At 48.1% G+C, this 11,307-nt stretch overlaps 1 protein-coding gene and 1 long non-coding RNA gene across 8 annotated transcripts in view; one reads left to right on the top strand and one right to left on the bottom strand.

Moving 5' to 3' along the window:
- The window catches only part of TEX37 (testis expressed 37), a 65,450-nt gene extending 54,374 nt beyond the window's left edge, over positions 1-11,076 (top strand). For 2 of the 7 annotated variants that reach the window (XM_045446796.1, XM_045446799.1), the window contains 3 exons: positions 6,833-6,869; positions 7,606-7,698; positions 10,536-11,076. In XM_045446796.1, coding sequence (XP_045302752.1) covers positions 6,833-6,869; positions 7,606-7,698; positions 10,536-10,964 — 559 coding nt within the window. In that variant the 3' untranslated portion in view covers positions 10,965-11,076. Of the gene's footprint in view, positions 1-5,900; positions 6,415-6,593; positions 6,618-6,832; positions 6,870-7,605; positions 7,699-10,535 lie in introns of those variants that run through there. The other 5 variants (XM_045446798.1, XM_045446797.1, XM_045446800.1 and 2 more) reach the window with 5 other exon arrangements.
- Positions 1,256-5,809, bottom strand: LOC123581093. Its single transcript, XR_006703592.1, has 3 exons — positions 5,673-5,809; positions 3,250-4,064; positions 1,256-1,366 (listed from the first exon to the last, which is right to left on the bottom strand). It is a non-coding gene; the product is annotated as an uncharacterized LOC123581093 (long non-coding RNA).
- Positions 11,077-11,307: the final 231 nt, after the last annotated feature.

An 11,307-nucleotide genomic window follows, 5' to 3' on the forward strand; every position in this document is an offset into this window, starting at 1 on the left:
GCCTGCTCTAGGTGACCCGGCTAGTTGCTATGAATCTAGAATGGAAAAGGTTGACAAACCCTGTGTTGGGGGCCGGTGAAGGCATCTGTGCGGGGACAGACCTCTCTGAAGCACTAACCCGTCTTAATTTTCAGAGTTGTCCACTTGAAAGCTAATGACCCAGTTGTGTGCGTCCCCAGGGGAAATCTAGAAGAGCGAAACTGACGCGCTCTAGTGTCCGGCCCCCTCCGGCCCCCTCCCGAAGATGTGGGGCCTCTTGCCCCCTGAGCTGTGCGGCAGGGGCTGATTCTGATTAACTCCACAGGATCTGTTTTTGTTTGTTTGTTTGTTCTTCACCTGAAGGGGTGTCCGTTTCTGCTGAGGGCCCTCCCAGCTGAGGCACCCTGTTTGGGAAAGGCGGGAGTTTGCTAAGCCCTTTGGAGGCTCCTGGCTCCCGGAGAGGGATCGGTATCCCCATTGCTCTGGGAGGAGGCCTTTGTAGTGTCGACTTGCTGTTTGTGTTTCAGGCTCTAAGGGAAGGTTTGCTCCTAATTAAAGGCATAAATGCTTTAATCCCTGGCCTGAGGGCTTCCCATAGCGCATTAGCCGTATTAGGAAGGAAATGGATTGTAATCCCTTTAATATAAGCCTGGAGGAACTCGAAGGCTTCTGGTTTGGGAAAAGAATTTCCTCCTGTGATTTAACAATATTAACATGCTGAATTTGCATAGACAGAAACTTGGGGCCCAGCTTTCCCTCCAGAAGGAGCCAAACTGATTCTCTCTCAAATGAATGACTGCTACGATAATTAGGCTCCTACAGCATACCAGCTCAGATGCCAAGGCATTGTACCTATTTTTCTCCTTTAGTTTTGTCATCCAACCGTGTCCATATGTATTTTCTCAAAAAGGAAATGAAGATAGAGAGGTGAATGTTCTCACCGACGGAAGGAGGGGAGGATCTCGTTGAGAGCCTACCGTGTGCCCTGTGCTTTGTGGATTCTGCTTATTGATTGCTGTCCACACAATATATTTGTGTGTGCTTTTAAGCGTTTACTTCACCCTAACCACGTTTTTGGAAACACACTCATGTTGGTTTCTAGCGTGCCACGTAGTTTGTCTTACTCTATACAATTTGAAACCAACGCCCGTATTTAGGCTTTAAAAAAACAAACAGGATTTGTTTTCTGGTTTATTTTTCATCCCTTACCAATGTTGAAAAGATCCCCCTTCATGCTGCTGGAGGAGACAGCAAGAACCATGAGAAACTTACCTGTGCTGCTTCAGAAAAACAACAGGGATTGCACCGTGGGAACTTGAACATCGGTACATGGCGATCCAGCAGTGCGTCCGTGTGAGTTTACGACACGTCGTAGCTATGTTATAGCCTAGATGGAGGAAGAAATGGGGGCGCTGAGGCTCTCGGCGTGAACCTGCCCACGGTGGCTAGCCATGGGGTGGCCCATCTGAGGCCTCGGCCCTGCTCCTGTAGGTTAATGCATTGACGTTGCTGCATGAACTCTGAAGCCCAGAGATTCTGCAGAAACCTGACCGCAGTGGAAGTGGCAAATGCCAGAAACTAAAAAAAAAAAAAAAAAAAAAAGACTGAGTACATGGACCTCTTCACCTTTTCACTCCCGTGGCCTTATTTCCCTTCCTGCTGCCCTTTTAGGGAGGCAGAAGAAAGCTCTTTAGGGCAGGCTCGCACCGCAGGGCTGTGTGGGAGGGAGCTATGCTCCCCAAACGTGGCAAATCCTCTCTGTTAGCTTCAAATACCGCCTGTGTCACCAGCAGTTCCAGAGTGTGTATCACAGGTCCAGAGCTTTCTGCTGGGGGCTATAGATTCTCTCACCCACTTGGAAGCCACACAGGCCGCACAAATGCAATATTTGTCTTACTCCCCAAGCTGGCTCCTCTGCTGGAATTTCCTACCTTGCCAAAGGGGGACCAACCCCCAGCGGCTCATCCCCAAAATCTGGGAACCATCTTTGATACTTCTGTCTTGCTCCTGCTGATTCCTGATAATGAATTCTATAGAGTTTGGGGTGACTGGGCGATTCAGTTGGTTACGTGTCCAACTCTTAAAATCAGATCGTGATCTCAAGGTTATGAGATCGAGCCCCACACTGGGCTCTGCACTGAGTTTGAAGCCTGCTTGGGATTCTCCCTCTCCCTCTCTCCCTGCCCCTTCCCCGCTTGCGTTCTCTCTCTCAAAATAAATAAATAAACATTGAAAAAATTCTATAGAGTTTACTTCCAAAATGCCTCTTGAACCTGCCCATTCTTCTCCCTATCACTGTCATCTCCTCTGACCTGTCCCAGCCGCCACCATCAGCTAGTGGCCTGCAAACTCCTTGCCTGGATCCTATCTCCCCCTCCCCCCCCCCCCCAGGCCATTGTCCATCAGTGATCTTTTTGATATGTTGTTTCATCCTTCTGCTTTAATTCCCCATTATTTTCAGGATAAAACCCACCAATCCCCGTGTACCCCACTGGACAAACCACCCCCACCCCAGCCTCATCTGGAGTCAGTCGCACCTGTCTCTCCTCACTCTGCCCTAGTAGAGCAGCCTCTGTCTTCCACACAAGACAGGGCTCCCTCGAGTCCTACAGCGTAGTCACACAGGCCAGAGCATTCGCCTTCCTCCCTAGGACTGAGTTATAATGTCACTACTTGGCGCAAGTCTCCCCTCTAAGACTGGATCAGGTCCCTGCACCCAACTTCTCTTTGATGGCATTGTCACCGTTGTATTTAAAGACTCACTTATATAATATATTTCTCTATCGCTAAGCTGTAACTTCATGAAGGCAGAGACCACTTCTGTTTTACGTCACCACCCTGATCACAGGCCCTGTACGACGTCTGGTACAGAGCAGAGACTCAGAAAACATGGGTAAACACTGGCATGAAAAGCCACCAAGTACTGTCACAGACTTATTATCCATTTGGCTTTCTTTTTTTTTTTTTTTTAATTTTTTTTTTTTATGTTTATTTATTTTTGAGACAGAGAGAGACAGAGCATGAACGGGGGAGGGTCAGAGAGAGAGGGAGACACAGAATCCAAAGCAGGCTCCAGGCTCCGAGCTGTCAGCCCAGAGCCCGACGCGGGGCTTGAACTCACAGACTGTGAGATCCTGACCTGAGCCGAAGTCGGACGCTCAACCGACTGAGCCACCCAGGCGCCCCATCCATTTGGCTTTCTACATTCATTTCAGGTGGAAATCACATACCTGTTTTACAGATGATCAAACTGGTTTCCGCTGAACTTACCTGGTTTACCCAAAGGCGTGAAGATACCAAGTATCAGGATTTGAAGTCAGGACTCCACTTGGTTTTATTTTCCTGGAAATACATCCTTGCGGCACAAAAGCCTCTTGTTGTGGCCCGGCTGTCCCTTCCGCTTGTATCTCTGCCGCGATTGCATTCTTTACCGAGTTCTTTACCATTTCCTTCAGTGTTATTACATTCACAAGCACTTCTTAAATTCTTACATCTAAGGGACAGTGCACTGAGGGACAAAAAGGTGACTAACACCAAGTTCTTTAGCTGAAGGACACCACAGTTTGCTAGGAGAAATAGCTACTTTCTCTCTCCAACCTTGGATTTGTTGGAACTGTTTTAGCTGTAAGTTGTGCAAACTCCACTAAAACTGGCTTCAGCAGGAAAAGGAATATATCGGCTCATACAAACTGCAAAGTCTGAATGTAGTGTAAGCTTCAGGCATGGTTGTATCCAGGGGCTTGGTGTCCTCATGATACAGTCACTTTCTGTCTCCATCTCTTGGGTCTTCTTTTCCCTGCTCATTTTCTTCTTTGGCCAGGCTCCCTTCGACTGGTGGCAAAGATGCCCTCGGACAGCTCCAGGCTCCAACAGTTCTTAGTGCCTGCTATCTCGGAAAGAGAGAGATGCTTTGCCAGGAGCTGGCATGATGCTCATCAGCCCACCTTGGGTCACGAGCCTCTCCTTGAATCAATCATGGTGGCCTAAGGGACGGAATATTGCTCACTGTTGAATCTGCACAGTTCAGAACGGTGCCCAACACGAAATAGTGCTCAATACACATTGGTTGGATAAATGAAAAGCGTCTAGTAAAGAGAACAAGGAGAGCTTCATGGGAGAGGTGGCCCTTAAAAAGAGTGACTAATTTTTATTGTGGTAAATATATATAACCTAAAATTTACCATTTTAAATGTACAATTTGGTGGTTTAAGTATGTTTGCAATACTGTGCCACCATTGCCACTAGCCATTTCCAGAAAGTTTTTATCTTCTTAAAACTCTGTACTCGTTCCTCCCAACCCCTGACAACCACCACTCTACTGCCTGTCTCTCTGATTTTTAAAAATCTTTTTTTTAACGTTCACTTATTTTCGAGACAGAGAGAGACAGAGCACGAGTGGGGGAGGAACAGAGAGAGAGGAAGACACGGAATCGGAAGCAGGCTCCAGGCTCTGAGCCATCCGCACAGAGCCTGACTTGGGGCTCAAATTCATAGACTGCGAGATAATGGCCTGAGCTGAAGTCGGACGCTCAACTGACTGAGCCACCCAGGTGCCCCTCTGTCTGATTTTGACATCTCTGGGCACCTCTTATAAGTGGAATCCTACGATATTTGTCCTTTGTGGTCTCGCTTATTTCACTTAGCGTAATGTTCTCAAGGTTCATCCATGTTGCAGCACGTGCCCCGATCTTCTTTTTAAAACTGAATAATAGGGGCGCCTGGGTGGCTCAGTCGGTTAAGTGTCTGACTTGGGCTCAGGTCACGATCTCGCGGTATGTGAGTTCGAGCCCGCGTCGGGCTCTGTGCTGACTGCTCAGAGCCTGGAGCCTGCTTCCGATTCTGTGTCTCCCTCTCTCTCCGACCCTCCCCCATTCATGCTCTGTCTCTCTCTGTCTCAAAAATAAATAAATGTTAAAAACAAAACACAACAAAAAAAACCCTGAATAATATTTGAACAAAGGGAAAAAGAGACAAACCAAAAAAAACAGACTCCTAACTATAGAGAACAAACTGGTGGTTGCCAGAGGGGAGGTGGACGGGAGATGTGTGAAACAGCTGATGGGGTTTAAGGAGGGCACTTGTGAGGAGCACTGAGTGATGTATACAACTGTTGACTCACTGTATTGTACATCTGCAACAAATATAACACTGCATGTTAACTACACTGGAATTAACAATTTTTAACTTTTTACAAAACAATAGTATTCCATTATGTGTATATATCACGTTTCGTTTATTTATTCCCCTGTTGATGGATATTGGGGTTGTTTGCATCTTTTGGCTATTGTGAATACTGCTGCCACGAACATGGTCGGGCAAGCATGTGTTCGAGCTCCTGCTTTCAATTCTTTGGGGCACACACTCAAAGAAAGAATTGCAGGATCGTATGGTAATTCTGTTTAGGTGTGATTTTTGGAGGAACTGCCATCTTGTCTGCCACAGTGGCTGTGCCACCTTCCGATTCCCACCGGGGGCACACAAGGGCTCCAGTTTCTCCGTATCTTTGTCGACATTTATTACGTTTCATTTTTGGATTATAGCCATCCCAAAGGGCGTGAAAGAGGGTGAAATTTTGACAGAGGATGGACAAGCCAGCCTTTCAGCCAACAGAGGCCTGCCTGGAGGGGCTATGGTATGCAGTGGATTGAGTCACGCAATGTCTGATGTCAAAATCCACGTGGGGTTCTGTTTACCTTCCTTTCCTGGAAACGACCGACTGTAGAGTACCGTAAAGGCCCTGCCTCCCACGTACCTTCCAATGCTGCTGCTAGAGCTCATGCTGGCTCAGGTGTGCTGGAACATCAGTGACTTGCTCTGAGAGGCTGAGTCAGGGGCAGACACCCGGGAGGTTAGCTGGTCACCCATCACAATGACCAGGGGCTGTGATCAAAGCAGCCTGCATCACACAGGTCAGGGTTCATCTCAAAGACAGGTGTGGTGGTGGGGCACAGAGACAGGACTCTTCACGAGGCAGGGGCACCTGGAGTTGGAAGGGCAGGAACATCGTCATCTGCTTGGTAGAAGGAGGGGTAGGTGCTGTTTGCACTGACGCTGGCCCCCAGCCCCAGGAGGGGAGCTCTTTATGCACAAAAAGGAGGGGGCGTAGGGACTTTTTGAGGTCTGGCAACCACCCCACTGGGTCACAGCCCACTGAATGGAATAGGCTCGGGGCAGTGTTCCATGGGAATGAAATGGAGTACCAGTCAAGAGCCTAGGGGTCCATGCACACAAGACAGGGTGAGCTCAGATTGCTCCCCAGTGACCAGCTGTGAGGCTCCCCGCTAAAACTTCAGGGCTGGGGGGGGGGGGCAAGGGGCAGGATTGGACCTACCTGCGGCTATCATTCAACTGGGAATGCAGAACCTTGCTTCTTCACCCTGGATGCTCCCGATCCCTGCTGGAAAACATGATTTGTGCTTCTGAATCAGGGCACCTGTAAGTCCTAGGCCCGTGGCTTGCTTCCTCAGTGCAGCGTTATGTGGGTAGCTTGAAATGGGCCGTGGTGGGAGCATTTGCACGACAGAAATGCAGAAATCGGTAAACGCTTATTTATTTGCCTCCAAAGGTGGTTGTTAAATATTTACCAGCACACGACTTGCCCTGCTTGAGAGGTGAATCCGATGTTCTCATCGGCTCAGGTTCGGTCTGGGGCCTGCTCATGCCCCTTTGTCCCAGGACCCCTGTCCACCTGCCCATTGATTCCTGCTGCTATCAACTCCTGGGTGACTGAGTCATGTGCAGGGTGGGGCTGAGAGGATTGGGGCAGTTGTGCTCGGTTGGCACAGCTTTGGGGACAATGGCTGTTTCCCCGGCATGTGACAGAAGCAGGGCTAACCAACTTGTTTGTGTCTAGGTCATCTGCCATGGCAGGTGTGGTGTACTCCAGACAGGTGAGTGTTGTGGCTTTCTGTCTGTCCCTTGTGGCCACTTCGAGGTTGCGCAGCTTTAACAAACAGGCCCAGGCGCTTTGGGGATCCCTATGATGATCATTCTGAAATGGTGGGGTTTTTTTTTTTTCTTGTTTTTTAACCAGTAGGGGAAAGCTAAGGATTTGCAATGTTCTGAGGGTTCATTTACGTATTCAGCATGCATGTATTAGGTATCGTGGGTGTGTCGGTCCCTGTGCTGGGTTTTGAGGCTGCAGAGATGTCCAAGATTAGGTCCTAATCTTGTGTGCTTCATTAAATCCATTACAATTCGCCACGATAAGTGCTGCAACGAGGGACGTAAAATGTTGTATGAAAGCGGAGGAGAAAAAGTTTAATTTGGGGGAGGTGAGGAATAAAAGGGTGGGATAGACGTTTTGGGGCGAAATTTAATCTGGGTTTTGGAGAATGTGTAGGAGTTTGCCAGTCCGTGAGGAGTACCACTGGTGTTTCCGGCGGGAGATAAGAGCATGTGCACCTGTGAAGAGTAGACTGTAGCGAGGCTGGTGTACAGAGGGCATGGAGGGGAGCCAAGTGGGATGAGGTGGTAAAGGTCAGTAGAAGCCAGATCGTGAAGGGCTCTGAATGCCAAGCCCAAAGGTTGGTCTTGGTCCTGTAGACCATGAGAAGCCACGACTGCCTTTAGGTGGAAGAATGGCAAGACGGGATCTCTTGTTTTGTAACCTCCCTTGCCCTTTAGGCCCCTGTGGACTTAGATATATACCAGAGCTCTTACATGATTGACTATCAACCCTACGGGAAGCACAAATACTCCAGGGTCACACTACAAGAGGTAAGAAGTCGCTGGGTCTTGTCTTTTCTTCACTGGCCGACTGAAATCATCTTTACTGCATTTGTATTATGAGCGTGGATATTGGGGGCACTTACTTAGAACAATAGCTGATGCCAGGAGATCTAAAGAAGTCTTTTATGTGTATGTTTTGTGAGTATGTATGCTTTAAAATGTACATCAACTCTAGGGGCGCCTGGGTGGCTCAGTTGCTTAAGCAGCTGACTTCAGCTCAGGTCGTGATCTCACAGTCCGTGAGTTCGAGCCCCACATCGGGCTCTGTGCTGACAGCTCAGAGCCTGGAACCTGTTTCAGATTCTGTGCTTCCCTCTCTCTGACCCTCCCCCGTTCATGCTCTGTCTCTCTCTGTCTCAAAAATAAATAAACGTTAAAAAAAATTAAAAAAAAAAAATAAAATGTACATCAACTCTAAGTCATGCGTACAAAAGAGTGTAAATAATATACATTTACAGTTTAAATAACATTGACAAAACAAACACCAATGTACCCATTATCAGCCAGCTTAAAACATAGCACGTTAGAAGTACCAGAGAGCCCTAGTGAGCCCCTCCCTGCTCCCACCTCCTCCCACCTCCAGACGTAGCCACTATTCTGAATTTTGGGTTAATCATTCCCATGTGTGTGTGTGTGTGTGTGTTTATTTTAAGTTTATTTATTTATTTCTGAAAGAGAGGCAGAGGCAGAAAGGGAGTCCCAAGCAGGCTCCTCACTGTCAGTGCAGAACCTGACGTGGGGCTCGAACTCACGAACCGTGAGATCATGACCTGAGCCAAATCAAGAGTCGGATGCTCCACCACCTGAGCCACCCAGGCTCCCCTCCCTTGTGTGTTTATTTAAAAAATAGCTTTACTCTATATGTATGTGTCCCTTCAAACAAATTGTTTAGGTTTGCCTTTTGAGCTTTATTATATATTGGATCATACTATTCATCATCTTCTGTGACTTTTATTTTTTGCTGAACATTGTATTTTATATAATATATTATTCATTTCTGCTGTGTGGTACTACACTGCATGAATGTGCCACCATGCCTGTCCCGTTGGGCATCTGGGTTTTTACTTTTTTGTTACCCCTCCCCACTGCCCAGTGCCGCAATGTGGATTGCACAGCCTAATGTATCCACCGCCCCGGGAGCGGAATTGCTGGTCACAGGTAACATCGCTATTTGCCAAAGTTGTTACATCGATGCAGCAGAGACAGTCAGTTCTGTAACTCTCTAACCTTGCCATAAACTTGGTATTGATAGATTTTGGTAAACTTGGTCTTCAGATTTTTGCTGATTCGGTTGGTTTGAAATAATATTTTCTTGTGATCCCATGTTTCTGGATATTTATTATTCTGTGAGATGTCTGTCCTGCCTTTTGCCCATTTTGGTTTTTTTTAGTGGGATGTTTGTCTTTTTCTTATTAATTTGTAGGAGTTCTTTACATATTGTAGACATGTTTCATTTGTTAGTTATATAAAGTGGCAAAAGTTCACAGGCTGTGGTTCATCTTTTCACTTCCTCTCAGTGAATCGCAATTTTTACCCAATTCTTACTGGCAAAATATAGCCAGATGTAGGCATCTTTCCCTGTATCATCTGCTCTTTTGAAGTCTTAAGAAATCCTTTCCTATTTCGAGGTTTCGCCCCTAAAAATAAGAAGATCTAGACAAACAAAGATGGGACAATTTCTGGGATATAGTATTTGGTGGAAGCAAAGTGCAGAGTGGGATTATAATGTGCATTTGTGTACAAACCAAGGGTGTGTGGAACTTCATTATATGTTTATATGTACATAAACTATATCTAAAAAGATACATGGGGCACCTGAGTGGCTCAGTCCGTTAGGCGTCTGACTCTTGATTTCGGCTCAAGTCATGATCTCTCAGTTTGTGAGTTCAAGCCCTGAGTTAGTCTCTGTGCTGACAGAGGGGAGCCTGCTTGGGATTCTGTCTCCCTCTCTCTCTGCTCCTCCCCTGTTCACTCTCTCTCTCAAAAATAAATAAAATAAACATTAAAAAAAAAAAAGAAGAAGAAGAAGAAGGGCACCCGAGTGACTCAGTTGGTTGAGCATCTGACTTCTGCTCGGGTTCTGATCTGGAGGTTCATGAGTTCAAGCCCCACATCGGGCTTGCTGTTGTCAGCACAGAGCCTGCTTTGGATCCTCTGTCCCCTTCTCTCTCCCTCTGCCCCTCCCCTGCTTGCACTCTCTCTCAAAAATAAATAAAACATTACAAAAAAATTTTTAATGAAAAAATTTAATTTTTTTTTTCAACGTTTATTTATTTTTGGGACAGAGAGAGACAGAGCATGAACGGGGGAGGGGCAGAGAGAGAGGGAGACACAGAATCGGAAACAGGCTCCAGGCTCTGAGCCATCAGCCCAGAGCCCGACGCGGGGCTCGAACTCACGGACCGCGAGATCGTGACCTGGCTGAAGTCGGACCCTTAACCGACTGCGCCACCCAGGCGCCCCTAATGAAAAAATTTAAAAAACCCTTTGTATTATTTCAGTATTGCCCTCAGTCATATACATTACCATTCAAAAACTAATTTAGTTTTTTTTTTAAGAGAGAGAGAGCATGAGTCGGGGAGAGGGGCAGAGGGAAAGAGAGAGAATCCTAAGCGGGCGTCACACGGAGCATGGGGCTGGATCCCACCACCCTGGGATCACAACCCAAGCTCAAATCAAGAGTAGGACACTCAAAGGACTGAACCGCCCAGGCGCCCCCAATGTTTTTTAAATAAAGAGAAGTGTGCTCCCTGGAGGATGAGGCCAAGGAGGCTTCGCCTCTCACCGAGCTCAGCTCTCGGTTCATGTGTGATTTATTTCCACAGCAAGTGAAGCTGGATGCCCAGCTCCGGGACAAAGAGTTGTACAGGCCGATCCCCAGCTCCAAGCCCAAGCTAGAGGATGGGTACCCCGCCTTCAAAACTCCTCCCATGACCGCCAGAGACCTGGGGCTCCCAGGCTTCTTCCCACCACAAGACCAAGACCGGGCGACCACGGCAGAGGGCGAAGGCAGGTTCACCGGTCTCTGCCATTCCGTGTACCCGGTTTCCCACGCTCTGTACCTGGCCCAGGGCGATCCCAACCGCGTCCACCAGAGCGCCCACTTTCCGTGCCTCCTGGAGCCCGAGCGCCAGCCTGCCGCCAAGGAGGGCAAAGGCTACTTCCTACTGCCTGGCTGCCTCTGTCCTCATCACCACAAAGTCAAGTTCCCCGTCTTGAACCGATGGGGGCCCTTGATGCCATTTTACCAGTAGGAAGTGTGGGGCGCCCGCAGGGGCACTGTGGAAACCCTCCCTGTCACCAGGCAATCCCCCATTGCCCTTGGAGAATGGACAGGAGAAGTGAAAATAAAGCCGTGGAAGATGATCCAGGAGCCCCGCCTGTTCTACTTTGCGCCCTGCCTGCCCTGGGACCACATCTCTGCCCACCTGTAGGAGGAGGAGGGGATGAGGGAAGGAGGGCAGGACGGAGGGAGAGAAGGAAAACTGGCGTCTTTGGAGGCTGGAATCCGTGTCAGTTGAGCGTCCTGCTGTAAAGATTCTTGCTGCTGCAGGCATTTACTTACGAAATGGGAAAAATCACGTTCCCCAGAGTTGT

The sequence above is a fragment of the Leopardus geoffroyi genome, chromosome A3, assembly GCF_018350155.1.
Source record: "Leopardus geoffroyi isolate Oge1 chromosome A3, O.geoffroyi_Oge1_pat1.0, whole genome shotgun sequence".
NCBI classification, from domain to species: domain Eukaryota; kingdom Metazoa; phylum Chordata; class Mammalia; order Carnivora; family Felidae; genus Leopardus; species Leopardus geoffroyi.